Here is a 27,739-nt window from a genome sequence, read left to right as displayed (position 1 = left end):
TAGATTCAAGAAGTAACAGAAGAAACGAGGCAAGCTGGTAACATTTTATTTTCGCTTTAAATGTCAGTTACTGATTGTATTCTCTCATCCTTTTTGTTAATGAATAACCAACAAACAAGAAGCATTCACATTGTAAGAAAAACATTTACAGATACACACATACAATATATTAACGTGGTAAAACACTCACATGTAGGTCACCTGGAGGAAGCGAGAAACATCGGGGCTCAGGGAACTTTGGAGCAGAATCAAGCATCAGAGACGTCGGTGTCTGAAACCTTAAAGGTCAAAAGACGCTCGATCTGCGACTTCTGCGTGAAACAACCGCCGAATGGAGTGGAAGATGAAATGTACTGCATCCACGGATATCGGCTGTGTACACTTACGTTTTACACGGTATAAATCACTCGACACTTGTACCAATCAATGAAACTTGTGAGAAACTAAATCAGATTTAAAATGGAGATGCTGCAAAGACTGACGATGTTTCCGCTTTCTTTGTGATGTCATATCAGACACCGGCTTCTCATCGTCACTGCCGGTCCTCCAGGTTCAATTTTGGTTTTTCAGCAGCGCCAAAGTGAATATTATGCAAACAGTGGTGAAAGAAGACGATCGGCGAGTCAAAGATCCGTGAAAAACACGACCACCAACAAAATATTCACAAACAAATTCCATCAGATACTGCAAAAACCCTCCATGTGAACTTCTATTATTGCTGCTTCTTCATGGCACCCCCCCCCCCCCCCAGAGACAATACACCATGTTATTCATACTATTATGTTCTCTTCTGCCATGCAAGCGTACTAGAGTACTGCAAACATACTAGCTTATAGTACACAGAGCGACGAAAGGAATCAGAGAAGCAGGTTCGTGTTTGATCAGTGCCAGACTAGCTTTACACTTTGAGTAGATAGAAAATGATTACTGCTGTCATTATCACACAAAGTAATGGTTATGATAGCGATAGCAACATTTAGAATCATAAAAAAAGAAAAAGGAAAACATTCTCAGGGCATCACACACATAGTGAACCGAAGGGGCAATAATTTAAAGATTTCTGACATTCAGGTGTTTGTTTTAATGTACAGTATATATTTATATTTGTATAGAAGTAGTGCTTCATTTTTAGAAATACAAATGACAAAACACAAAAGAAAGGGCTGCATTCCGTGAATGCTGTGCAAATAATCGTTTTTTCCGTGTGTGTGTGTGTCTGTCTTAAACATCAAGCATCCAAAACGTTTACAGTCCTGGCAAACAAACGGCATCCTCCCTTAAATTCTCCACAAAAGACGTTCAACTCGACTCACTCGGGTTTCAGAGGCCATCTTGGACCGCAGTCGCTTTTCGTTCTACATCGACTTCATCGCTTCGAGACCTGAACCCTGAACCCTGACCCCGACGGGGGGGGGGCTGCACGTCTTTATCCTCCTATCTGATACAGGACAGCGTGTCCTCTCCGAAGAAGAAGAAGAAGAAGAACGAAGAGGACGAGCCCGTTGGCATCTTAGCCGCCCTCATTTAACCCGCCAGCAGGAAATGAAGATCCCTCGACTGCAGATTCAGCAAAGAGAACCCCAGCAGGGATCGTTTTTTTTACAAATAATCAGAACTGCAGTGCCGAGCCGTCGCCGTGGAAACGCATGGGGGACCCACAGACGGAGACGCGACGCAGGCCGTCGTCGGTACCATCGATCGGTTCCCCTCGGCGATAATCATTCATTCAGTAACGGTCGCATCGGCTGCACAGCAGCCCGGCGACCGCGCGGCGATACCAGAAACGTATTCGTCCGCTTCCAGAAAAGCAGCAGCACCAGATACTGGCTTCCTCTCCTCGGCATTTATTACCCACAATCCTTCAGAAACGACACCAATCCGTGCGGGAAAAACCAAAACGAGCGAGGAGACGAATGGGGGAAAAAGACGAAGGATAAAACCGACAAGACGGCCAAAGTCCAGAAATGTCCTGAACCGGGTCGGACCGATCTCCGTCCCGCTTTTACAACGTCTTTACGCGAAGAGCTCCTCTGGAAACTTTAACTTATGCCTGACAAATATTGCCTAAATAGTTAAAAAGAATAGAAAGAAATGTAAATTAATTCAGAAACATTCAGCGCCGAGGTCTCACGGGGAGTTAATGGTTATTATCTTTATCGACCGTTGGAAGAGGACATTTGTTTTTCATCCAAGACAAAACGAGAAAAGCAGTGCGTCACCGACACGTTATGTACACATCGTACAAGTACACACGCACACACACACACACACACACACGTTTGAGAGAACTCAAAATCAGTCAGGAGGCCGAGCTTTAGGAAGTTTACTAGCAGAAGAAAGTCATCGATCACCTCACGCCAAGGAAACCGGGATTCCCTGAGGGGAGGAGAACGAGGAGCTTTCAACACGTCAGGAGGAATGAGGAGGCGAGAGTCGCGTTGGTGGGACGGCGATTCCATTCAAACAAACAACAAACACACGACCTGCAGTGAGAAAGGCAGCGGAGATCGTCCGTGGCTTCAGGAGTGATTTTAGTCATGTAGAAACACGTCGTCCATCTTATGAAGGCGGGTAAAGAAAATCAATTCAGATGAGATCACCGATCGCTGATCGATATTCAGATGAGATCGGCGATCGCTGATCGATATTCAGATGAGATCACCGATCGCCGATCAAATAAGGAAAGACTTCGACCAATTAGAGTGATTTGGATTGGATTAGCGTCGGCGCTAGTCGCTCTAATTCAGATTCGTCCCTGACATGCAGGGGGGGGGGGGGGGGGGGTCATGTGACGTGCTGGCTGCCGTGTTAAACGCGTGAGGAGACGGGGGCGGGTCTAGATGGATTTGGAGGAATCCTGCTTGCTGATGAGAACTTCCAGGAGGCGGAGCTTCGCCTTGATCCTCTTGTACTCCCTGTACTCCTCCAGCATCGGCACGCGGTCCTCCTTCTGGACATTCCTGGGGCAGCAGAGGACACCGGGTTAGCCGATCTCAAGCTAATGCTAATGCTAATGCTGCTGCTAACTATCCTGGATGGGTGAACTTTCACCTACCTTCCATTATGCTGATAAAAATCTTCCTCAAACTCTCGGATGGTCTTCCTCAGCTTCTTCTTCTCTGCTCTGGCTTTCCACAGCTGTTCCAGCAGCTCCGGCCTGGAGCATGATGGGATACGAGAAAACGCAGACGTCCTCGCCGTAAAGACAACAATCACCTTCCATCTCGTGTTTTCATATCGTGTGTGTGTGTCTGTGTGTGTGTACGTGTGCGTGTGTGTACGTGTGCGTGTCTGTGTGTGTGTACGTGTGCGTGTGTGTGTGTGTGTGTGTGTGCGTGCGTGTGTGCCTGTGTGTGTGTGTGTGCGTGTGTGCACGTGTGCGTGCCTGTGTGTGTGTGTACGTGTGCGTGTCTGTGTGTGTGTACGTGTGCGTGTGTGTGTGTGTGTACGCGTGTGTCCCTACATGGACGAGGCGTTGGAGCTGGACAGCCGCAGGTCCAACGCCAGCCTCCCCGACCCCTCCTCCAGGTTGGCTGTCATTGGACAGTCGCTCACGCTGTCAGCCTGGTTCTGGCTCCTCATTGGTCCATCAGACGGGGTCACGACATCGACAGCCATGATGACCTCAGAGCTCTGCATCTCCCCACCGCTGCTCTCTCCCTCCTCTTCTTCCTCCTCCTCCTCCTCGTCATCTTCTTCCTCCTCCTCTTCCTCCCTTTCCTCCTCGCGCCCGACTTCTTCTCCTCCTTCCTTTTCGTTACGCTCGTCCTCCTCGTCGTCTTTGACCTCCTCCCAGAAATGAGAAGTTTCACCCTCGATGATTGGTTGGAGGGTTTGACTCCGCCTCTTGCTGGAGGGAGACACCTGGTGGAAACAGAGATGGTGATTGTGGCGCGTCTGCGGGCTCGCTGCTCGCGCCGCCTCCAGGTGGCGTTGGCGTGCACGTACTGCGACGGGCGTGATGCTGACTCGGGCGAGCATCTGCTTGACCAATCTGTAGCGATCGTAGAGCGGCTTCACCACCAGACGCTCCTCTCTGGTCACCTGGGAGGGGAAGGAGGAGGAGGATTAAACGGGGGCTTTGGCTCTGGGGGGCGGGCGGGGCGGGCGGGCGTCCTTTGGGCCGGCGGCGGCGTACCGGCCGGCCGTGCAGACCCTCGTAGTGCAGCAGGTTCTTCTGGAGGACCGTCTTCTCGCAGGAAAGCTGCTCCTTGGTCATCTTCTACAGAGGAACGGTCAAAACGCGTTGCTGTGATCCATCACGCCCCGCGAGAAGACAGGACCATCGCCACGGTAACGGGAACAGGTCTTCCTCTACCGGTTAGACCCGTTCTCGTCACCATGACGATGGTTACAGCGCGTGCTTGATAAACATCTCCCGGCTTATTTTACTTGTTTACAGGATTGCATCACGTCAACGCCTGACAGGATCGCGACCTCCAAACACCGACCTTGACGTCGTCCGGCCAGCCGTCTTCCTGCCGCTGCCCTTTGACCTTGCGCTGTATCAGATCCAGTGTCTCCTCTCTTGTGGGAATCGGACCTTTGACCTCCGCTGCGTCGCGGGGGCCTTGGTCCAGCGTGGAGCCGAAGCTCTTTGGTAAGGTGTTGCTGCGTGGACGAGTCTGGGGGCCGAGCTCGATCTCCGCACGTTGTTTGGCATCTGGGGGGGGTGAAGGAGGAGGGACGCGTTGTTTAGAAAACGGACGGAGGAGAAGAGGAGGTACGGACAGAGGAAGGTATGGAAGGAGGAACCGGGACAAGAACGGTGCGGAGAGAACGAGAAGACGGAGAAAAACTTCACAGTCGTTCACAGCAGAGGTGAAACGGGAAGCCAGTCACAATACGAGGGACGGGGGACGAGGGACAGTCACAATACGAGGGACGGGGGACGAGGGACAGTCACAGTACGAGGGACGGGGGACGAGGGACAGTCACAGTACGAGGGACGGGGGAAAGCATGCCGAGACGAGACACACGGAGCACAAACGTTTTCCTGAACGGCACTGAGAGGGAAACACTCCGCGCTGCTGCTGCCTGCTGGACGCCTCGATCCGATCCATTTAGTGTGTTTAAACGAAGACGCGATCCCGCCTCGCATAAACTGGACCGGTGCCGGACGGGACACGCGCAGTTATCGTCCGGTTCTATTACCCCCCCGCCAAGGAGGTTCCGTTTTTGCTGTCTGTCAGCAACATAGCTCAAAAAGTCACAAACGGATCCCGGGGAAATGTTGGGAACGTTACCAGGAACAGACGACGGCATTTTGGTGGTGATCCAGAAGAGATCCTGGATTCTGGATCACCTTGAAATCTAGAGCTTCAAAATGTGTTCCTCAATACCTCAAGGCTTTTTCTAAAACAATATATCTTGTAAGATATTCATTCACTTTGTCATAAATCAATCGTAAAGAGGTCCGATATGCAAAATGTCTCCTGGATCTGATCCAGAATGAGGTCAGGAAAAATATGAGATGTTAACATTAAAACCTAAACTCCGATCCACTTTCACTTTTCATGGTTGGTGTATAAAAGATACCAAGAACCCTTTAGAACCTTTTTCATGATGATCCAGATCACCATGACGACGGTGCAAATCTAACGACGAGAGGAATGAGCTGCTTGGCGGAGGTCTGCGCTCTGAGTGCTTTTTTCTAGTGGACATGTTAAAAGCTTAAAAATAAATGTTGGGATGACGTTGGACTAACACAGAAGTACGTAAAAACGGACTTTTCAAGTAATCCAGCAAATAATCAGCGCACGAACAGAAAAGGTATTTACTGAGCAAAAACACGACAAAACAAATTCACCCCCAAAAAAAGAGAAGCTTTGGTCACATGAACAGACGTAGGAAACATGGAGCCTCAACAGGAAACACGCCGAGGCAGAACGGCGGGACGCCCCCACAATGCCGCCTCGCCGTGGCCGTTACACAGCAGCGTTCGTGTCGTCTACTTACTGAGGGGTTGGTACTTACTGAGGTGACACGCTCTAGAGCTCAGGCCTGAGTAGGGGTGGAGCGGGGGGGTGAGTGTGTGATGGGGAGGTGAACAGATAGAGGAGCAGGAGAAGGAGCAAGAGGAGGAGGGAGCATGGTGGCGTCTGTATGAGTGCAGCAAAGCCTGGTGCCTCGGCGCGCTTCTGGGTAAAAGGTGGTGCTGGCGTCCTGGTTGGCCGATCAGTCGATTGGTCGTCGGCCGGTGGGAGGGAGGAAAGCGGAGAGCGGGCGCTCGGGTTATTGTTGCCTTCAGTTTTGATTGGAAACAGAGAGAGAAATGTTCCGGCCGCCGCGCTCTGCGGCGAGGAGAGCCGTCGCCTCGCGGAGGAAGGAGGCGAGCCGTTGGGAACGGCGAAACAACGCGGGCGTTCGGCCTCGTTCGCCGGCACGGAGCGGCGTTTATCAAAAAAGACGAGAGCGTCCGATTCCTAATTTAAAATCATTGAAATGTTCTTTTCTATCTTCCTTTCGTTTCCCGGCCGTTTTGCAACGAGCTTCGCCCGATCCGCCGTTTCACCCGAACGAATGTGGGTTTCACGAGGACGCGGCGGCGCGCTCTGGAGGGCGGGGGCCACTTTAACGCCTAGCATTTGCATGTGTGTCTGTGTGTGTGCGTACATGCAATGTTATTACAAAAGGTCAAAGGCTCGGAACAGGGGGGGGGGGTCCAAGCTGTCCAGAACGGAACAGGATGCTACACAGGCACTGTGACCCCGAGTCGCACACACAAACGAGCATTCGGGGGGGGGGGGGGGGGGGGGCTACCTTTGATCTGCCGGCGGATCTTGGTGAGGTCCGTCATCCACTTGAGGACTTTGGGGTTAGCTGCCTTGTCTCCGTGCGACGGCTGCAGAGGGAACGGGAGCGCAGAGACTTGAGAAATGATTCGATCACACGAACTTCATTTATATTTCGGAGGAGGAAACTTTATAACTTTATTGATGGATTCGATTAGTTATTGATTTTCACTTATAGTTCCTGTCTTTCTCAAATTGCTCTTCGAACTGTTTGATCTTCTTCTTCAGGTGCTGGAGCTTCTTGGTGAGTTGGTGGGTCACTGAATCTCCTCCTCTCATCGCCTCTTTGGAGCCAAACGATGCTCGCCGTGGCCTGAAGGGACAGGGGACGAGAGAGAACGAGCGCCATGACTACCCGGCAGAATGCCTCAAAGGTGCGACTCCAAGTCGCCCTCCGAGTCATCTCGTGTCAGCCCTCCCCTCATCCTACCTCAGTGCTTTGGTGGGTGAGGTGGCATCCGGCTCCTGCTGGAGAAACCTCTGGGCACTGTGCGCTCCGAAGTCCAGAAAGCGGCGTGCCAGGACATGAGGGTGGGAGCGGGAAGAGGAGGGGGAGGCCTCTTCCTCTCTTTCCTCCTCATCCTCTTCGCCGCCTTCTTCCAGGAGCAGCGGGGGGAGAGGGACCATGCGACTGGCGAGAGGGGAGAGCTGCGCCTCTCCGCTCTCGCCGTCGTTCTGCCAGGATTTGAAAGCCGGGACGGGATCTGGGAAGAAATGAAGAGACGGAGGGCAGGAAAGGGGGAGAGAAAGGAGTAAGTGAATGCCTGACCAACAAGACGTTCCACAAGTAAGGCAACCGGAAGCCGGGAGGGGGCTGGCGGCCTGTTCTGGTTACGGATGTCTTTATGTCAGCGCTACGCTAACGAGCAGAGAAAAGGGGAAGGAGGGAGAGAGAAAGGGCCAGAAAGACAACATGACGGGAGAAAAGAGAATAAACACGTTCAATCCGTCCAGCAGGAGGGAAGAGGAGGATGACGCCGTCACGCGTGATGAAGGAAGAGTGTCACACATGCCAGTGTTTTAATAAACGGTGGCCGTGATGCGTTCAAACTAGCAAACAACCACAGAACGTAAGACAAATAGATGGGGGGGGGCAGACATCAACTGCTTACCTTGGCCTTCTTTTTGGAGATGCATACATGAGAAGTCTATGGGAGGGAGGTGGAGATGGGGGGAGGGGGGCGACGCTGTTTGGATGGAAGGAGGAGGAAGAGCGGGGGAAAGAGGGGAAGTAGATGGTAGAGAAGAGGAGCATCGCGGTGAATCAACCGGAACCGGCGTTCATTCGGCTTTTAAGAACAAAAACTTCCCAAAAGTCATTCCGTAGAATCTGAAACTGAATATGAGGACGTGAAAGAGAACGGCAGCCTTAAATGTGGACTCTGCGTGTTATTGTTCCGTCAGCCGGGTACCGACCTTCCCATTGGCTGTCGGAGAAGAGCCGGAGGCGGGGCCGGTGGCCGGCGACCGGCTGGCATGGCGACAGGCGGTTCCTGTCAATCTCATTGGTGTTGGCGTTCTGATCGCATTTGCACGAGCCCAAATCCTGACGAGAGACAGAGAGACGAAGAAATAAGCCACGGACGGAAAAGAGTGAAGGCGAGCGGCTGGAAAGCGATGAAGCTGCCCCCCTCGGGGGGGGGGGTACTTACACAGCTGATGGTGTCACGGGGGTGATTGTCCTGCCTGGAAATACACAAAACAAAGGAACGACAGCAATGAAACGGGACTCGAGGGCTCTGAAGCACGTTACGCTTCACTGCAGCTCACTTGATGGTGTTGAGGTTGTTCTCAGCATCCAGGTCCATCCCTGAGCTCTCCTCCAGGGCGGCGCCGGAGTCCAGTGGGTCCTGTAACAGCAAGAGAGGAAACAAGAACAGAACCCGGGTCTTACATGGACACCTTTCATTGTAATACTGTTCCCACACTATCCAAACAGCAGCGGAGGTTAAAAACATTCGTGTCCTCAGCGAAGGCCAACGCCGCGATGGGAAAGTCGTAAATCTTGGCTTTCATCTGACTCCACGGAACAAACGCGTCGCCTGGATGCTAAAATGGGTGCCGAGAGGAGAGTCACTGAGGTTTATGGGGCGCAGCAGGATTTGGGGGGGGATTGGATTTTCATTGTTACTAAAACGGCCAATGGATTCCACTCATCCCTGGAAAACAGCGGGAGTGAATAATCTATGATACGTTTGACTCCCTCGGGTCTAACCTCAGACAGAACGCCCCCCCCGTGTGCAGGTTTGTTAATAAATCGGTTTGCTTCCTGCAGCCATGTAGCCAGAAATGGGCCGAGCTCATAGAATCTCTCGTTAGCGACGAGCTCATAGAATCTCTCGTTAGCGATGAGAAAACGTGTTTGAGGGCGGAGACCGCTTTCGTTTTGCTATTATTGCCTTCTTATTGCGCGACAGGAAGACGGATTCTGGGATGGATATAAAACATTCTTACGGCGTGTGTTTGAGCAGGTGTGTGTGTGTGTGTGTGTGTGCGCGTACGACCGACCTGTGTGTCGTTCTGGCTTTGTTGTAAATGCCGATCGGCCCCCCCCTCTGTGTTGCAGGAACTTTCCTCAAGGTCGCGTTGCTGTTCTTCATTTCCGTGACAACCCTGATGCGCAGGCTCACCGGGACTCACCCTGGAAAACAGAAACCGGTTAATCAAACAACCAAACTTTAAAATGTCGCTCATACAATTTGCCAGGTTGAATTGGAACGCCTCAATTCCGCGTGCCTTCGTGGCAGCAGCGCACGCGCCGATAATATGACGCGGTGCAACAATGTATATTTCTATGTGTGTGTGTGTGCGTGCGTGTGTGTGAGCACTCTCACCCCTGGCTGTCGTAGTTGCTGAGGTCGTGCTTGGTGGAAGTTTTCATCTCATAGAAGTGCTGTTCCACTGCAGCCCTGATGGTTCGCTGAATTATCCTTGGAAAAGCACAAAAACAATTCTCTGTCCATATATGACGCAAAGCCGCATCGTTGTGACATTGTTTCCCATCATTTCGGTGTATTTTATCGTATTTTGCATCTCGGCTTCTGTCTGAACGAACAGAGAGGCCTTTGAGGTCTCAGCGACGGGTTAAACTTTTCTTTTGAACTCGGCATCGTGGGCATCTAACCGTGAAAGCGAGAGTTTCACACGCTCTTCAAAAACGTTCATTTCTTTTAGATTGTCCCACTTTAAACCTCGACAAGGCGGTTAGTTCGACCGCAGCCCGTTTAAAACCGAGCCAAACACAACGCGTCCAGTGTTTCCTCATGAGAGACTTCAGTTCAGCCGCAATGAGATTAAAACTAAACAGTTTTACCCGCAGAGCATCCAAACCAAATGTTAGCCTGGGACTGGTTTAATGAAGATCTTTGTGCACAGATTAAAGTCTGATAATGACGTGCAAGTCAAAACATTACATTTCCGGAATAGTCCTTATAGGCAGTAAACCTGAAGCTTCAAACGACACACAAAACAACCAAACTGAAGGACCTTACCTGCAACCGGTTCACTAATATGCTCTTTTCCATTCTGGTTTATTGAACAAGTCCTTTTTAAGGAACGGGTTCAGTTCAGAAAAGATGAATAATTCTTAAACCAGAGCCAGGGAAGGAGGGGGGGGGGGAGGGGAGGGGACGACATCACTGCCTATAAAAGGTAACAGCGGCAGTCCGGCGCTGACCTCTTCCATGCGGACAAGCGATGGTTGATCCACGGGCTCTACCGACACTTTATTTAACTCCCGTGACCACATGGGTGTGATCAGAAAGTACTTCTCCCTCGTTTACTCTGGCTCATTGCAAGCCTACCGGCCAAACCAAAAGTTTCCACTTCTACTAAGATCCTACTCTGAGAGTTCGGTTTAAGCGACGCATTTACACCAACAAATTTACATGGATTTAAAAAAGGGAGGAGGAACCATTTGAGATTCAGATTCATGGCTATTTACGGTGACGCTCGCGTTTACAGAAACGATTTTGTTTTCATCTAAATCTATCGCTGCCTCCCAACAGAGGAGAAGGTTTTTGGATCACATCCTGAGACCCAGGGGAAAATGAAGAGATCAAAAAACCTCCGGCCAATAAAACACAAGTGGTTTTATTTCCCTCCTCTAGACACCAAGATCAGTATCAAGTTGTCTTGTTCATAATTTAATTTAGCGAATTAAAAAAGAATCAACGTGGCTAAAAATGTTTTTTTTTCTTTAATATGCCAAATAAATGAACTGAGATGCGTAGATTAAAATCCTTTGGAAAGCAGGTGCAACGTTTCCCTGAATTCTGTCCGGTGGTTTTAGACGTTGTCGATTTGTCATCTCTTCTCATGCAGGCATGAGAACATCGTTTATTCTTTGAGGCCTGACACATCTCATGTTTTTTTTTTGCTCTTAAGCCACTAAACTCACATTAATACAATCTGAAAATGGTTTTGTTCTGTAGTGCAGTGACCCGTTGAGTCATGTGACCGCTGGGCTCTTGCCCTTTGGGCTCTAAAAGCGCGGAGTCATGCTAAATGTTTGCGTCGAGTTTCCGAGGCCGCAGCCTTCGCTCCTACTCATCATCATCATCTCCTCTGAGCTTCCTCTTTTTGATCCTTGTTATTTTCTCTGCTTCTTCATCGCACAGCCTTTTACCCCACTTCATTAGCGATGCAGACTTATTATAAGCGATGAACGGCTACAGGTAGCCGCTGTGCATGCCTGTATAAATGCGTGTATATCATTGCGGGTGCATAACGTCGGGTGTACTTACTGAGCAGAGTCAGCAGGCAGCATGGATATGGGGGAGAGGTGGGAGCTGCAGAACGAGAGAACAGAAAAGGACAGCATGGTCAGAACATCACGTTCTCCTTCGTTCCCTTCCCTACCGACCTCGGGGGGGGGGGGGGGGTCAGGCTGTGAAAGTCAAAATACATACGTCAAAAACAACATCTGAAGCATGTCTCCAGAGACAAATACGTTAGCGCTTTGGAAATAAATGACATCAGCTGTCCGGTAATCTATGATCCACAATGCCACATAGACACACAAGGTTCCAGCCGCTGGCGCCATTCGGGGGGGGGGGGCTGTTATTTAGGCTGCACCGGGGTACGCCATATTTGTTATTTGATGCTCCTTTACAAGCAAGGAAGTGTGTGTGTGTGTGGAATGAAACAAGGATGTGGCTGGTTTGTGTCCCTCGATTCAGCAACCAATCGCTGGACTCTCTCTCTCACTCTCTCTCTCTCACACACACACACACACACACACACAGACACACACATTCCATGGCTTCACATTTATGTAACGGGTCTACATTATGTCCAGAAGCATGCATGAGTCTCTTTATAAACTACGCCCGAGTCAATCATTAGAAAAACAGCAGCTTATGTCACACACACACACACACGCACGTCCAGAGGCAGATCAATGCAGACTGAATTATTAATGAAAGCTGGAACAAGATATTGCTCTCCAAATTTAATACTGGTTCCATCTTTTGGCCGAATCTTCTAAAAGTTCCCCCTCGCTTTTTTTTCTGATGACTACCTATTCTCCCCCCTCTCTCTTCCAATTCACCACGTCCTGCATGTTTCATTCAAAAATGACACAAGAAGGTTGGAAGAGACGGAGGAGTAAAGAGTCACAGGAAGAGACGTAGAAACAAAAACCGCTGGATCATGTCGAATTCGTTTGACATGAAGTCAGCATCTACTTCGTGCCTTTCTTTCCGATGCCTGACATTTACTTTTGAATCCTGAATTATCTGGACTGAGTTCGCACCGGCTCGTTTGTCGGTTCAAACTTTCCCCTTCTCCTTAAGTCACCAAAGAGACCTGCCCTTTAAAGTAATCCTGCAGATGCCCTTCAGCGGCAGCAACGACAATAATATCCCTGTTGGGGGTCCTCCAGGATGTTACATAATGCTCACGTGCCCCAAGGAGCAGAGATGAGAGCTAACCTTAAACCACTTTGAGCCCCGAGGACTTGAGCTGAGATTGCTGCGGCAGCCCTCGGGGGTGTTTCTGTTGGCCAAGATCACCAAGCAGAAGAGACAACACAGCCCCGAAGGACCACATGTAATACAGGGCTCTTCTAGACACCATGGGGGGGGGGGGGGGGGGTGTCTGATGTGGTAGACATTATCTTTGAAGAGGATTTGTTTATATCTCAGGTTTCTAGCAGTTTTAATACTAAATAAGACGCCATACATCAAGAGGACAGGAGGAAATGTGCATTTTTAAGAGCAATTTATGTTTAGGAAAAGGAACTATTCTTCTGTCAATCGTGGAAGTGCAGCAAAAAGCACCAGCTAGCTGCTAGCATGTCTTTCAAAAGTAATCCAAGAAGGTCCAATCAGATTAGATTAAATCCCTGCAGTCTTTGCCAACGACAGAGAGAACGCCTCGATAGCATCCCATTACCCCTTTAAACCTCTTCAATGTTCTACATTTAGTGGAAACAACTGAAGCCGACTATCTCTGGCCTCCCACCTTCAGCTTTGATGATGATGATGTTTACAAAATTATCTCTTATTACCAGGTCCGTACTTCACTGGCTTTCCAAATTATGGAGGTTCCAAAACCTCTTCTGTAATTTAAGGCCGACCTTTTCCCAAATAAATGAAAACAGAAAACAACTTGACAAAACAAGAGTCGCCTGGAGAGAACAAACGACACATCGAGATCTCAGAGGCCACAACAAGTTAACAGAAAATAGAGACGACACATTTCAAACAAACATTTTGCGTGTGTTCGGTTAGTTCAAGACGAGCTGTGACTCCACAGCGGCGCGGCTGTTAGGAAATCTGACTCTGCTGTGTTCAGTCTGTGCGGTCCAACAGACAACTTATGAATCCACGCACACACACACACACGCACACACACACACACACACACACACACACACACACACAGGAGCACCAGTTACAACGTCAACACGTGTCGTCCTTCACGTCAAAGCAGACGGATGTTTGGACTCAAACACTCGGCAGCACCGAGGACCTCGGTTCCGTTTTGTCTTCTGTACGAACACCACCCATTCGTTTATTTCTTCCAGTCGCTTTGCACTCGTGATCGGTGCGGCTCTCCTTCATTTGTTCCGCCTTAGTCGCCCCACGGTTTCAGGCCGACGTTGGATGAAGGGACCATTTCCATTTTAGTTAACTCAACAACTCTTCCACGGCCCGTCTTGTCTTCCCACACACACACACACACGGTAAAACTGAAGCATAAAGAGGCTGCTTTTGGTCTCTGCACTGATTTTTGGGTCCACAGTGAGGCCCAACCAATCACTGCCAGGTCGCAGCAGGATCCAGGTGTGCCTGCAGTGCACTTGTTCCTGCATGAAAGTGGAAGCGGTGCTGCTCAGGAACTCCGTCTCCTCCATCTTTTAGAATTTGGACACCACTTTTATGTAATAATGAAAAACGCCGACTGAGTTCCTGAGCTATGAGAGCACCTGTTTGCCAACGGCGAATGTCCCAGATATTACTACACAACCTCAGAAATATTTGAATTACAAAAATGGCAAATCAGATTTTCCTGCCAACTATGCTGAAAATTGCTGAGACAACCTCGACCAAGCCCCCCCCCACTTCCTGTTTACTTAGATTACACAACACAATATTAACTGTTAAGCAACGCCAAGACCCGTTCATCTTTGTCTCGTTTTCTATTCCTTGAAAAGAGAAGACTCGTCTTTTTTGTTTTCTGTCATCGCCTTCTGCTGCTAAACTAAAAGTCAAGTCAATTATTAGTAAACATTCATAAGTTGAATTCTTTTGTGCAAGTTGTCACCTTTAAGGTAAAGAAAAATCCATTTAATCCATGAATTTTCTTTAAGCATCTCCATTCACTCCTTCACATTCCTGCTTTCCACCGTCCATTCATTCAGTAATCCATCCACGTAAGCCCGTTTTTACCTCTGCAGCAGAATGTCACAGGCCATTCTCATTTTTCCAGCTGTGTTTTCTTTCACTGTTGTCCGTCCTTTTAGTTTTGGGTGTTTTCTGCCAGTGGATTCAGCCTGCAGCCGTTTCACTGTGTCTGATTGGCCGGTTCTGTCAGCCTCACTGCTGTGTCTTCTTCCTCTGCCCGGTGCTGTTGCAAAGGTTATTCATGACCCATCTGTTTTATTATTTTCCAAATCCTGCAAAGAAGTCAGCCCTGCTTTTAAACAAACTCAGCACGATTGCCGTCTTGTTAAACACATCTGCAGAAGGAGCATCCGGCTGTTCAGCTCGTCTTATCTGAACTCTCGGCCCCTCCTCAGTTCAGGGTTCTTCTCTTTCGGTATCGTGCGGGTCTATCCGGTGAGAAGGTTATCCCAGCTGAGCACATCGAGGAGGCGGCGTCAGTGTGAGCAGGTCTCACGGCAGAGCCAGAGCAGCGTCTCCGCTGCACTCTGTTCAGGAAAGTGCTGCAGTAAACATCCAGAGCGCTGCTGAAATACACGAGCTTCTGATGTAACCAGGCAACAACTCCGTGAGGACCAATAGAGGAAGAGGGACTGAAGTTGGGAGCCAATTGCCAAGCGGGAATGACTTTTTGTGGGCCAATCATAAGGCAGAAAGTGGAAGGTGTGACTAGAACTCAGCAGTTTTTACAGCCAGTCCACTGGGCAGTGTAATGCCGCTGTTGCACTTACACACACACATAAAACATTAATGCAATAACATTCGATTGATGATTTAAAGGCGAGTTGTGCTAATCTAAAACCCCAAAAACCTTTAAACTCTGTCCCAACGGCTGTTTCAAGAGCAGCTGCAGGATTTCGCTCTGATCAGAAGATTAGATTTATCCAATAACATCCCAGCAAGAAGCCCACAAGGAATTCTGGATATTACTGGAGCTAATTTTTATCTACTTCTTCTCCCTGGAAGCTTTTATTTTTTGCCTTAACAGGAGAAAGACGTAATCCGCTGCTGTTCTCTTTGCCTTAAAATAATCAAACCATGAAGTTACAGAAGAATCGACTGTCTGTACTGTTATGATGTTGAAATAATTTCTCTTCAGAGGAAAAAAGCTCCCAGGTGGTTCTGGTCACTGATATAAAGGCACGAGTAAAAGGCAGTGTGAGATTACTTATTACTGAGAGTAACTAATTTGTAAAAACACACAGTAAAGAAAAACATGAATCATTAACTCGATTTTAATGAATTTCAGCGTCGACCCCGTTTGACCCTCCTGGCTCTCGGTTTGGCCAAACATTGATCTTTCCCAAACGAACGTTATCCTCCACAGTCGGCACAAAGGCTGAAACGGAAGCTTCGGCAGCAGAGCGGGGGTTGGCATTCCCCATTTCGACTATCACAGTGACTAAAGAACGTGATCACTACTTGGGGGGGGAAGAAATGAAACGGTTGTTCCAGAACTGTGCGTGAGAACCGGTAGAAGCGCTGTGACAAATGCCATCTGGGTCAGAAAGTGTCGTATCTGGGTCGGACAGTACATCACAGGTCACACTGTGCCCCATCGTAACGCCCAGGCCTCCACACAATCGCAGAGTGACGAGTGACGGGTGACGGGTGAGAAAAGATCTTCTTTAGTAGGACATTTTGAAGAGTAGAGAGGAAGAACTTCTTTCAACGCAAACAAGTAATTAGAACGGCAAAGAGGGAGTGAGCATTGATAGCTAATATTTCTGTTCTATACGATTTGTCGTGTATCTCTCCACTCGGTCCAACTTGTAATGCTTTTAAAATCAACATTCAAATTACAACATGGCAACTCTAAGAGTACGTTCTGATGAATCCCTCCCTGCGTGTCTGAAACTTTAGACATTAGAGAGTAGAATTTGAACAAATAAAGGGGACCTAAAAGATAATTGGGAAAGTTCGTATAATAACAGTCTCGCCACAAACACAAAAAATATGGGTCACAGCATCACACTGATACGAGTCCAGTACTGACCTATATACTGCATGTATATTTATATACAAATCGCTGTTGGGCAGGGCACAGGGTGGTCTGAGCTGTACTCCCAAATGCAAGCTAAAACATCAAAAGGAATAAAGGAGGCCTTTAAGATTTCATCTCTGACCATTATTACAAAAAAAACACAAAAAAAACAAAATGACGTAAAACTCTCGCGTAAAAGACTCGGTTTTTCTGCTGAAAAAACATCCACGACAAGTTCTTAGAATTAATTTATGTGTTTGTGTTGGAAATAGAACTGCTACCTCTCACCTTAAAAATGTTTCCCTGGAAATGAAAAAACAATAAAATTGTAGAAAATGTGAAATCTCTACAGGTGTAACTACTTATCTTGTCTAAAAGACGTAATGAATAAAGGTCAGCGAAGCAAGTATGACGTCTGGTTTGACCTCGCATTTCACTCAAAATCAATCAATTGTTCATAATCAGCGACACTTGCCAATTCCCTCCACCTTCTCCTTGCTCCCCGGTGGCTTTCTACGCACTCTGACTCTCCGTTCTGTCCATTACCGCCTCCCTCCATATCCTGCTCTGCTCCTTCTCACTGGAGCCTGGAGTTCGACCCAAGAACCCTCTTTCTCAGCCTGCCAGGATGAATTCAGTCGCCTCAAGAAAAACCCTGAGATTAGGATGCAAGGACAGCAGAGAAGGAGGGAAGCAGTGATGGGGAAGGGATTATATATAGATTTGAAATAAGCAGAGGCCCTTAGCATGTAAGAGGTGTGTGTGTGCGTGTGTGTGTGTGTGTGTGTGTCGGGTTGTCAAAGTCTATTTAGGGAGCATTGCAACAGAGGACAGGCTTCCTTGTCTGTCAAACTCAACCAGAGCTAATGCTAAGTGACGCAGCGTGAAGTCTCTCTTCCAGGGCTGTCACAACTATTTTTGTGTCAAATCTGTCAGTAACCGAACTGTAATGTAAATACATGAAAAAATAAAGCAGTGCCAGAGGTCATCATCCATTTTCAAAACCTTCCTGTAGGTGTACATTTATTATTCTGACACTCAGAGACAATATAAGTGCAAAACACTACGTTCTGTGGTGACAATAAACTAAAGAGAACCAACGCAGCGCTAAAGCAACAAAACACTGCCCCAACAGACTTTCATAGTTAACCCTCACACTGTCGCTTTGGAAAATGATTGCGTGCATTACTTTAATTCCTCTGTGTTGCAGGCTGTTGATCAAAGGGTCTGCAAATACAGCATTAATCCATCTGACCAGACACTGGGGTCAGACAAAGTCACAGGGGATGACGACAATTAACACCGACTGAAACAGCCGCAGCCGTAATTTAATATGAATAAACTTCTATCAACAGTGATTAGAGCTCGAAGTGCCAACAGCTGAACGCTGAAGCCATGCTCTTGACGCGCGGGCACAAATACCAACCACGCAGGAAACGTTCAAACAACAAACAAAAACTGTATCTGCTAAACCAGTTTGAAACAGAAGACGCCGCTGGAGAGAGGGCACACAGGGATGAAGGTCACCATGAAACCTCTGCAGCAGATTACTTTTCTATAAAGCATTAAAAGCTTAGCGGTTTTGTATTTGAAAGAGACACTGGCATTGAAATAAACACCCACGAGTGCTATCTCTTAATGGAGATAAAAAGCAGGTTAAAAGTCAAGAATGGAAATACCTTTTGGTCTGTGTTACACAGAGTGACAGAGATGTAGTGTGTGAAACAAGATTCGATGAGTGAGCATCGGCTGCAGCAAATAAATCGCGCTGCCAACAACTCTTCTTCGAGAAAAAAAAAAACCTAACCCGTAAACGATAATTAAACCAATATTTACTCACCACAACACAAACATTTGTTGAAGTTGTGAATCTCAATAATTGCTTCTTTCCTTCATGTTTTTCTTTCCTTTCAAAAGATTCCCAGGGCTCGTCCTTTCATCCAGGGTGTTTGAACTGCATGTGCCGAAGCAGTTTTGAAGGCTTCGTTGCCTCATTGGCCAGCTCATTGGTGCCGAGTCGACTTGGTGCATGAGTCACCAGTTGATAAACCCGTGTTTAAAATTTGACTCCCGGTATTGTCTGTTAAAAGAAGCTTTCTTTTCTTGAAGGTCGAAGGCTCCTCTTCTGGCACTTTCCCCTTTGCGAAGAAGCTCGCCAAAGACGTTTGTTTTTTTACTCGTGTTCGCTAGTTTACGGGTTTAGTTTTAAGCATCTTGACGTGTGACGATTCACAGGCGAATGCTGCCTGTTTTTAAAAATAAAGCACCCGTCATAATAATCAATACAGCAGAAATTACATAAATTACTTATTCTCTCTGTGCGGCCCGGTAACAAATGCCGCAAGGACCCGAGTGATTGGGGACCCCTGCGCTAACACGCGGTACAGAATAACTTTTTAAAAATGGACGCACAAAGGCATCCATTATGAAGTTGCTGCCTTTTACTGCAGCAATATAACAGAATAAAATAAACATAGAGGCAACTATCCAATGCCAGTTTATATATATCCCCCAGCCTTCATTATACTTTAAACCAGTAGATCTTTACTTCCTTTCTCACCACTGCTGCGTTCTGTTCCGACTTTATCAGGACAGGACAACCCTGATGAAGGATTAGTCGCAACAGTACGGCCTCAGTGAAACGAAGACACAATAAAACAAGAGTCTGATTCAATCAGGACAAGCTGAACAAACTGTCTAGAGCTGTGCTTTGTGTCGCACGTCTGATTCTGTTCCATCCCGAATCTACTGATGCTGGCCGCCTCCTCTCTGGTCCCGTAAGATCTCTGGGTGTTGCACCGAGCGACTGACTCAAAGCAGATCAGAAGAAGCCGAATAGGTCTCCACGTTCCCCGACGGGGAATGAACTCTGTTCCCTCAGATCCCGCATGTGTGCGTTACACTGAGGCCTTTCTGTTGGTCAACAGATTGATGATCATAATCTCAATAATCTGGACACGAAACACCTTGCCGACGACTCGGCTGTGAGAACCACTCTATGTTCATTAGTGGAAACCGATACAATCGATAGAGGGTTATAGAGGCTGTGAGTTAGCGCCAAGTTACTCCAGTCTTTGTTCCTAAATCCAGCCCAGTATGGGACCTTTGTCGTACAATGGCTCCTTCCAAAAGCCTTTCTGATGGTGGTGCTTCAGCAATAAGAAATGAAACTCCCTGTGTCTCACCTGGCTGAGGGGCTGTCATCCGTCCGCGTGCGTTGGCTCGAGTCGGACGAGGTCGGACCCTCGTCCCCGTCCCGAGGGAGGTCTTCACATTCTGCTTCACACCTGTCATCATCCAACAGCTCTGTGATCTGAGGAACGACATTTGCAGGATAGAGACTTCACCATCTAAAAATGATCCGTTCACCGGGATGAGAAAGCCTCAAAGATAAAGCCGCAATGATTTCAACACTCCTCAGGGGGAAAATAATAACTTCCGTCATATATGTGCATGCTGCTACGGTGTAAATGGGAGTATCGACAGTAGGAGGATGATGAAAGGAACAAGAATTGTTCATTCTCTTTGCAGCTGGATTGATGGAAGTTAAAACACAAATAAAGTACAGATAAAAACTCGAACGTTTCTTCAGCTCATCCTCGATGCAAAGGAAAAGAACAGACAGATCAATAAAGAATAAAGAAGAATGGTAGCATAAAGACAACTCCTTGGCTTCATTTTAAAGATGAGAGGGAGAAAAAGAGGAGGGAGGTAGGAGGAGGGGAGAGGAAAGGCGGGTCCCGAATATGTAGACAGAAATAAGTCTTCATACTAGAGACGGCTGCCAGCATGTGAACAAATAGAATCTTCGGCAAGATTTCACCCCTGAGAAATAGCTGCTCTCTAAGCTATGCTGACTTCTCAAAATAAAATCGTAAACACGGAAGCTTCACCGTGTAGCATTTGATGCAAATGAACTGGAAGGAGCATCGGCTAAAAGATCAGGACCAACATTTCTCATCATGAAAGTTTTCCCCTTCATTTTGTTCCGTTTCTATACTCATTGATTTTTTTTCTCCCTCAACAACAACAACAACAACAACAACCCCCATCTGCTGCTGTCGCCGTGTCGTTGCTACGGCAACAACTCTTTTGCAAGAGCTCTGATTGGCTGTTAGGGGATTCTTGCATCGTCACAAGTGCAGAAAAGGGAGGATGACTCATGCACGCTCTGCTCGTGTGCATGAGTGTGCGAGTCTTTGCATATGCCCTGCAGAAGTAATCCTGCTGCTTTCAGATGTTCATCAGCAAGAATCATCAGACAATTGCAGAGATTTTTAATGCTATCATTATCCAGATCTGAGTCTGTGTCACAATGCTGGTGCCATAAACATAACCTTGGATTAGACACCATCTACCAAGACCACAGTCATGCATCAAGATAAAAAAAAAAAAAGTGACTGGATATTTCTGTAAACATGAAAGGCCCCTTACGTAAACGAGATAAAACGCGGCCGACAGAAGGAGCGATTAAATGTGAATGTACGACTTGGCCCTGGATGCCGATAAGGAAGGTTCTGCCGAGTACGGTTTCAGAAAGCCTTTCTAAAGTGACATAATAACAGACCTTGACTTGTTAAATCCCCTCTCAGGATGACCTGTCATTCCATGAGCGGAAAATATTATCCCTTTGTTTAACACTGGAAAATATTAATCATGTTAGCTCACAACTCAAGAGTTTAAAATAGAATTAAACCATTAACTTGACTGCAGTTTCCAGATCATGTATGTAGCACAGACTTAGAAGGAATACACTTAAAAGGTAACCTGCAGGTCTGGGTGAAATGGAATTCATCACTACACTGACGTTGATAAAGCCTCCTCTCTGGGAGGAAACCACTCAGATTCAGTATCAGCCCAAATGTGAAATATGGTGGCCACCTCTTCTGTTCCCGTACCACAGCGTCATTAAAGAGCATTTACAGGCATGGCATTGTGATGCCACTGACAAAGTTTACCTTATTCCTCATTCCCATTAGTCATTTGTGTGAAAATGTGTCACAATCAGCGAATGAAATCTTTATTCATGGTGAAAAATGAGTTTTGTGAGGGCAGTGATTTTCACCTTTGCCCGACAGGTTCATCAATAAGTCCAAGATATGCACTGAAATTCCACTGAGGCATTCCTAAGGTATTGCATTTACAAGAACGGGGTGTATGGATGGAAATACAACGCCCCAAAGCTTTTGATAAACAAGCACATCTTTGTTTAGGACGCTTGTGTGGGTGGACACGAGTGGGTGAAATTGCGAAGCGAATGCCTCCCAGGAACAAAAAGGTCACAAACTTGACCCTGGTGGAGCAGTAGCACCCAAGGATTTCAGAGTGGAAGACACAAAAAGCTCCACTGATCTCACAAGTTGAACTATTAGAGAGTCAAGACAGCGATTCATGACAGCTGACTGGAACAACAAGTCTTAGACTGTGGCCTAAATCTGTGCTTTTTCACGGCATTTATTTTCTGTGATGTGGTTTAAGATTATGGCACAAATTCATCATCTTCAGACGCATCTCCGGAGGTCAGGGATAAGATAAATTCAGACTGAAAGAGCACTGTTCATTGAAGGGTGCCACATTTTAAGACCCGAAAGGGATTTATTTACAATGCATGCTCATTGTGCTTTGGCATTCAGATTTGTCCCATTTAGAAAATATATTTTTGAGTTTATTAATAATTACAGTAGTTAGATCAAAAAGACTGTTAACATTAAGCAATTCATTGCATCGAACCGTTCGGACTCAGCGGGAGTGGAGGGGTCGGGTTACTGCATCTCTGTTGGGTCCGGGTGAATGCACCTGGTCTAATCTCTTTAGTTTCTACATTCAGTGTGCCGAGCAGGAATGAGCCGAGCGACTGTACCACTTATTTCCAGCAGTATCGCAGGAGATGAGCCCTCTGGCCTAATGTTCCTGCAGCGAGTGGGCTGTGAAATCCATCTCGAGTTCTTACCAGCGGAGAAGCGATTTTGTAGACATTGACATTCTCTTAAAAATGTATTAAACTAAATAAATCAAAAATCTGCCTGTGAATTGTTTTAAATGTGGAAATAAAGCAACAAAGACACTTGCAGAGATTTTATACATCTCCCTTAGTGACAAAGTAGGCCACTATTATGTCACTGAAACACTCGTACTTATGGAGAGGTATCTGAAACACGGCTCGGCTCCAGAAGCCCTTGACCAAGTTGGCAGATAAATCTGGGGAGTCCGTTAGCTTCTCAGGCCCACTGGTACCGCTCTGTTGGTGTATTTCTACGACACCCACTGGTTCCATCTGAGATGCAACAAGCCTCGGCCACAGCTGCTCTCCTAAATAAATGAAACAAGTCCCATTTTGTCCCAATCTTAAATCCATCCTGTGTGTTTAAATGTTACAATCATGATACAACAACCGTCGTCCTCTTTTGCATTCCCATTGGCTGTTATCTTTGTTGCATATTGGAATCTTCTAACTAACCTCCAGCGGGATATTTCCACCTGGACGACGTAAGGCTTATGTGCTTCCTGTCTTGAAGCAAGTGTGTGTGGGAGACGATCTCCTCCATCAGGTTTTGTTCACACGGAGACGATCCCAAGTGCAGCGCAGGGGCTGGAGGTGTGAGCTGCACGGCGACATCATCACCAGATTCCGTTTTTATCTTTGCCCTCCCTCACTTCATTAATTCTTCATCTGCTCTCTCACCATCTCTTTGCTCCACCTCTTTAAACGACACCCCCCCCCCCCCCTCTCGCTTACATAAAAGTGCACCGATGACCTGACAAGTGCTCGATGTTATTTTTTTAACTTTCCTTATTTGTGAAATGCAATTATGAAATAATCTATTTACTTGGCTTAATAGAAAATAATAAGTTTGTGGTCCAGAAACAAAAGTAAGAACAAATCAATGGAACACGTAATTGGGCAAATTATGCGTGTCTGTTTCAGTTATCTCCGTCTTTGCACACACATTTGTGCGTCTTGAAGACACGACTTCACCATTTGGTCGCTGTTTGTTTGTTTGTTACTTTCATTTAGAAGTTAACCTTCTTTTATGACTAAGAGACTGGCATACGGTTGATGTTACTCTGCACAGACTTGCGAGCTCAAAGTCTGAGCCTGCTAGTTGGATATAATATTATTAGTCTAAATACTCCACGCATGCATGAATATCCAATACGTTGAATATATATACCGTTCCAAACTCATGCTGCTGTGGAACAAATATAATTATTAATATAATTGAATACCACCAATCCAAATACTCCTAAGCATATCGTGCCTGAGAATGTCAATCTATTCTAATAATTAGTCACTGCCATTACACTGAATTACTCAAAATGAACGGTGACTAAATTGTTGTAATTTGACTCCAACTTAAGTCCACAAACTTTGAAATTGAAGTAGCTGAAAAGAAAAACTTGAGTCATGCACTAAACTACATCATCCGTGCAACAGATGTGCAAGCCTCCTAGCAGTTCCAAAAGTTCCAAAAAATAGAACGAAAACAAAATGTGCATCTGAAAGAAGGCATGGACGTCCTCTGGAGTAAAATCTGTTATCGTGGCCTTGTTGTTGTTGTTTTGCTTAAAGTAAGTGTAAGTTGGCTGTGTCTTCGTAACACTTTGAAACCCATCTTTAATTTCCAATGAAGGATTTGTCTGTTTCCTCACTACGTCAACTGAGAAAGAATTTCACCCACGTTTCTGGCAGACAAAAATGCCACATTCTCTCCGTGTGCCATCAAAATGATAAAAAAAAAAAGAAAAAAAAAAGAAAGGCGAAGACAAGGGGCCTTTGATAGTTTTAAGAACTAGAAATCTATCCAAGTATGTAACTGTTTATTCTGAGAATGACCTTAAACTATTTAGCATCACAAGGTGCACATAAATAGCACATTTACATATTGATTTATGTTTGAGGATAAAAAGAAATGAGAAAAGGCCACTTATTTGACCAGATATACAAATGGGCAACAGGAGAGATAGAGGAGGTGTTGTTAGAAACATAGGCAATGGACGGTACCTGTTCATTGATGGAGCTGTAGTCGTTGGTGGTGGAGACGTCCTCGTCCTCAGAGTCAAACAGGCCCTCCTGGTTGTCCAACAGCTCTGTGAGGACTCGGCTGACAGACTCCTGGTCTCGGAGGTCCTCCCCTTCCATTGACAGACTGAACACAGAAGGCATGAGGACGTTGGGTTGCGTTCAGAATTATTTTTGTCAATTACTAAGGTTCGCTGAATAATTTCATGTGCAAATACACTAGGGGGGCTTAGAGAGTGTACAATTAAAAAATAATAAAAGCACAACCTTGGTTGCCTCAAGCTCACCTTATCCGACATGTTACAGCAAAGGCAAAATAATCATCAATGAAATTCTTTTTATTAGATAGGCAAGTATCTCACTGGAAAATGTCCGGTCCGAAGACGGCGGCCAGCATCCTGATGTTCCAGCTATCCTGCTGAAGTGATGCCACGCTGGCCAAGAAGCGGCAGAGGAAGCGCAGCAGGCCATAGTTCAGCTGGGGAAGCTGCTGCAGGAAGTACTTCAAGTTTCTACATAGTTCCTCTTCACTGCTATAATCTGAAGGTTTCAAATAGAGGTTATGATTACATGTGACATTTCATTATATCTGTGTGTGTGTGTATATATATCTATATACACACACACACACACACACAAGAAGCAAGACAGAGGACGGTGTCACACACCTTGGTGTAGCTGCAGTATATGCCCTTGTATCTCTGTTGGGATAACTGGCTCAGGAAGCTCCTGCAGGAAGAGTCGAAGCAAACTGACCGCTGATGCCAGGTCCGCCTCTTTCTCTAGCTCCACCTCCTCACCGCTGTCATAACGCTGGCGCAGCCAATCCACGCGCTCTGCGTTGCCATTAACCAGGAAGAGCCCCTCCAGATCCAAATGACCTGAGGACACATGTTTTAAAAGTTCATGTCTATAATATTTGGGCTACTGCCTTCTTTTTTGGCTTAAAAAAGTCAAATGAAGAAAGAAAAATGAAGAAAAAACATTATCTTGTCTCTTGTATCATCATACCTGATTAAGAACGCAGATAATCATGGACAATAACACACAGTTACCTACATACCAGTCCTATTTGACTGAACTTCTAGCATGTCCACTGGTCTGTAACTACTTCCAAGTAACAATAGAGATCTTTACAGAGTGAGGCCAAACAGCGGCTGTCAAATAAGAATGCTGATGGGCCTGTTTGGGTATATTTTTAGTTTGTGCTAGCAGAGAAGGTTTTAGCTGCGTGGGAGCATTTTAAAATGAACAATGTTAAGATGAGCACAGTACCAATTATGAAAACTGGTCTGGCCATTATGGTACGGCAACAACGAAGATTCGCTGTAAGAAATGGGCCATTGTAGCAAACTGCTGCCCAGTTGCCATGACGAAGCAGCTTGTTCCTCTTTTTTGAGCGTTTGAAATAAAATCTGAAGAGAAATGTTAGGCTGAGTTCCCTCCAAAGCTCAAAATGTTCACTGTTGATTATTAACACAACTATGAGGCTCACAAATGCAATTCAGGCCAGTGTTAATAAACACCCCCCCCCCCCCCCCCCCAAACACGGCTTTTATACTTTGCATTATCAATCTCTCACATCTCTTCACTTTTAAATATCATATTTTGCAGACATTCTGCTGCTAGTAAAACCTCAGGCATCACAAAATTCCAGAGACATTGAGGCCTTTTCACTGGCTGGGCAACTTCTGGACTGGCAGAACCACTTTAATTAATGCACCAGCAAGGCCGGGGAGGATTAAAGACTTATTACATAACCTCATATGGTCAAGCAGCACCAAGGTCACAGAACACCTGCTTCACTGGTTATCTGAGGCAACCTTGGGTGAAGTCCAATGTAAAAAACAAAAAAAAGATATCAGGGGGTTTTGTACTTTGAGCTTAATGGAGGCGCTTTATTTTTACATGTTGATATAAAACCACATGCAAACCCAAAAACATTCTCTTTAATTTAATATGATTTAATATGATTAACAGGTTTTTGTTGCAGCAAGTCTTCTTTAGGGAATTAAAGCATCCAATTTAATTTAATAAATTATTAAATCTATGTATGTTATGGCACGCTACGCTCACTCACAGATCAGATATGAATCCTTCCAATAGTTTGAATTTTCACTCCGAATGTGTTTGACACCGTTTCTTGATGCACTGATTAGGTTGTGACGGAAGGCTGAATCAGGGTTCGTTTAGATGCTATTAAATAATACAAGCATTGTCTTCCAGAATACACGCAATCCAATACGCTTAAGGTCCCGGTGGACTTTAAATCTGAACATTTGAGATCAACAAATCCACTTCTAGCTGAATTTAATGACAAAAAGTCGCTTGATTTTGGAATCGATGCTGCTACTGTTTGTGTGTTTCTATCACTCACCATGCTCTTCAATATATTCCACAATGCGTTTCACCAATGCAGGAACCTCATGGCCGCTGATTGTATGCGCGTGTGTCAATTCCTCTAAAGGAACGCCAAAAACACGCGTGGTGCTGGCCGACCTTCCGCCCTCATTGCCTGGCAATGGAGACACGCTCTTCCTCATGGCCGCCTCCACCTCCTCAACACAAAACCGCCAAGACCTCTCGTCTTCAGAAAAATAAAAGGGAAAGCAAAGAAAAGGAGATCAGTCAGCATCACTAACAGAAAAAACAACTTGGCTTAGAAAGGTCAAACTGTGCTTGACACTTGTTGACACACGTGCGATTGAATTTTGGTCAAAGATAGCGTACTCGAGTAGGAAGCACCACTCGCTCTCGCTTTTTGTTTTTGCTCTTTAAGTAGACCGACAGAGATGAACTACTCTAGTCGATTGCACAGCGGGTCAATGAGGACAGCTGGAGGATTCTGAATGGCAATTCATTTAAGAACAACAACAACAATAAAATCATCACAACCACCAGACTTCCATGGTGCCTGAAAGACTGTCTCAGAGTAAAAGGACTGGACCGCTTGTGCTCACCGTGAAGCAGTGAAAGTGTGCCCTATCCTCGCCTTCCCTGTTCAGCGCACCACTGAACCATCTATGGCTGCTTCAGGTTGTGGCAGAAGATG

General features: G+C 46.5%; 1 protein-coding gene across 2 annotated transcripts; it reads right to left on the bottom strand.

Annotated features, from left to right (window-relative positions):
* Positions 1–29: 29 nt before the first annotated feature.
* Positions 30–27,739, bottom strand: fam13b (family with sequence similarity 13 member B). 2 transcript variants are annotated; one of them, XM_068740207.1, is made up of 26 exons: positions 27,648–27,739; positions 27,065–27,274; positions 25,356–25,568; positions 25,050–25,227; positions 24,670–24,814; positions 19,853–19,980; positions 11,540–11,584; positions 9,629–9,724; positions 9,303–9,435; positions 8,565–8,644; positions 8,447–8,480; positions 8,211–8,340; positions 7,907–7,981; positions 7,405–7,498; positions 7,225–7,362; positions 6,968–7,107; positions 6,763–6,846; positions 5,986–6,165; positions 4,452–4,663; positions 4,139–4,222; positions 3,949–4,044; positions 3,762–3,864; positions 3,613–3,665; positions 3,464–3,570; positions 3,056–3,157; positions 30–2,960 (listed from the first exon to the last, which is right to left on the bottom strand). In XM_068740207.1, exons 2-26 carry the CDS (start codon positions 27,228–27,230, stop codon positions 2,837–2,839), a joined length of 2,940 nt encoding a protein of 979 aa, XP_068596308.1. In that variant the 5' UTR covers positions 27,231–27,274; positions 27,648–27,739; the 3' UTR covers positions 30–2,836. The 2 variants fall into 2 exon arrangements, with proteins under 2 accessions (XP_068596308.1, XP_068596307.1); XM_068740206.1 differs by lacking the exons at positions 19,853–19,980; positions 24,670–24,814; positions 25,050–25,227; ... (1 more) ...; positions 27,065–27,274; positions 27,648–27,739 and adding an exon at positions 14,690–15,160 and having other exon boundaries at positions 3,464–3,864; positions 5,977–6,165; positions 7,225–7,498.

This window comes from Brachionichthys hirsutus, chromosome 6 (assembly GCF_040956055.1).
Source record: "Brachionichthys hirsutus isolate HB-005 chromosome 6, CSIRO-AGI_Bhir_v1, whole genome shotgun sequence".
Taxonomy (NCBI): domain Eukaryota; kingdom Metazoa; phylum Chordata; class Actinopteri; order Lophiiformes; family Brachionichthyidae; genus Brachionichthys; species Brachionichthys hirsutus.
This window is presented reverse-complemented; position numbering and strand designations above follow the sequence as displayed.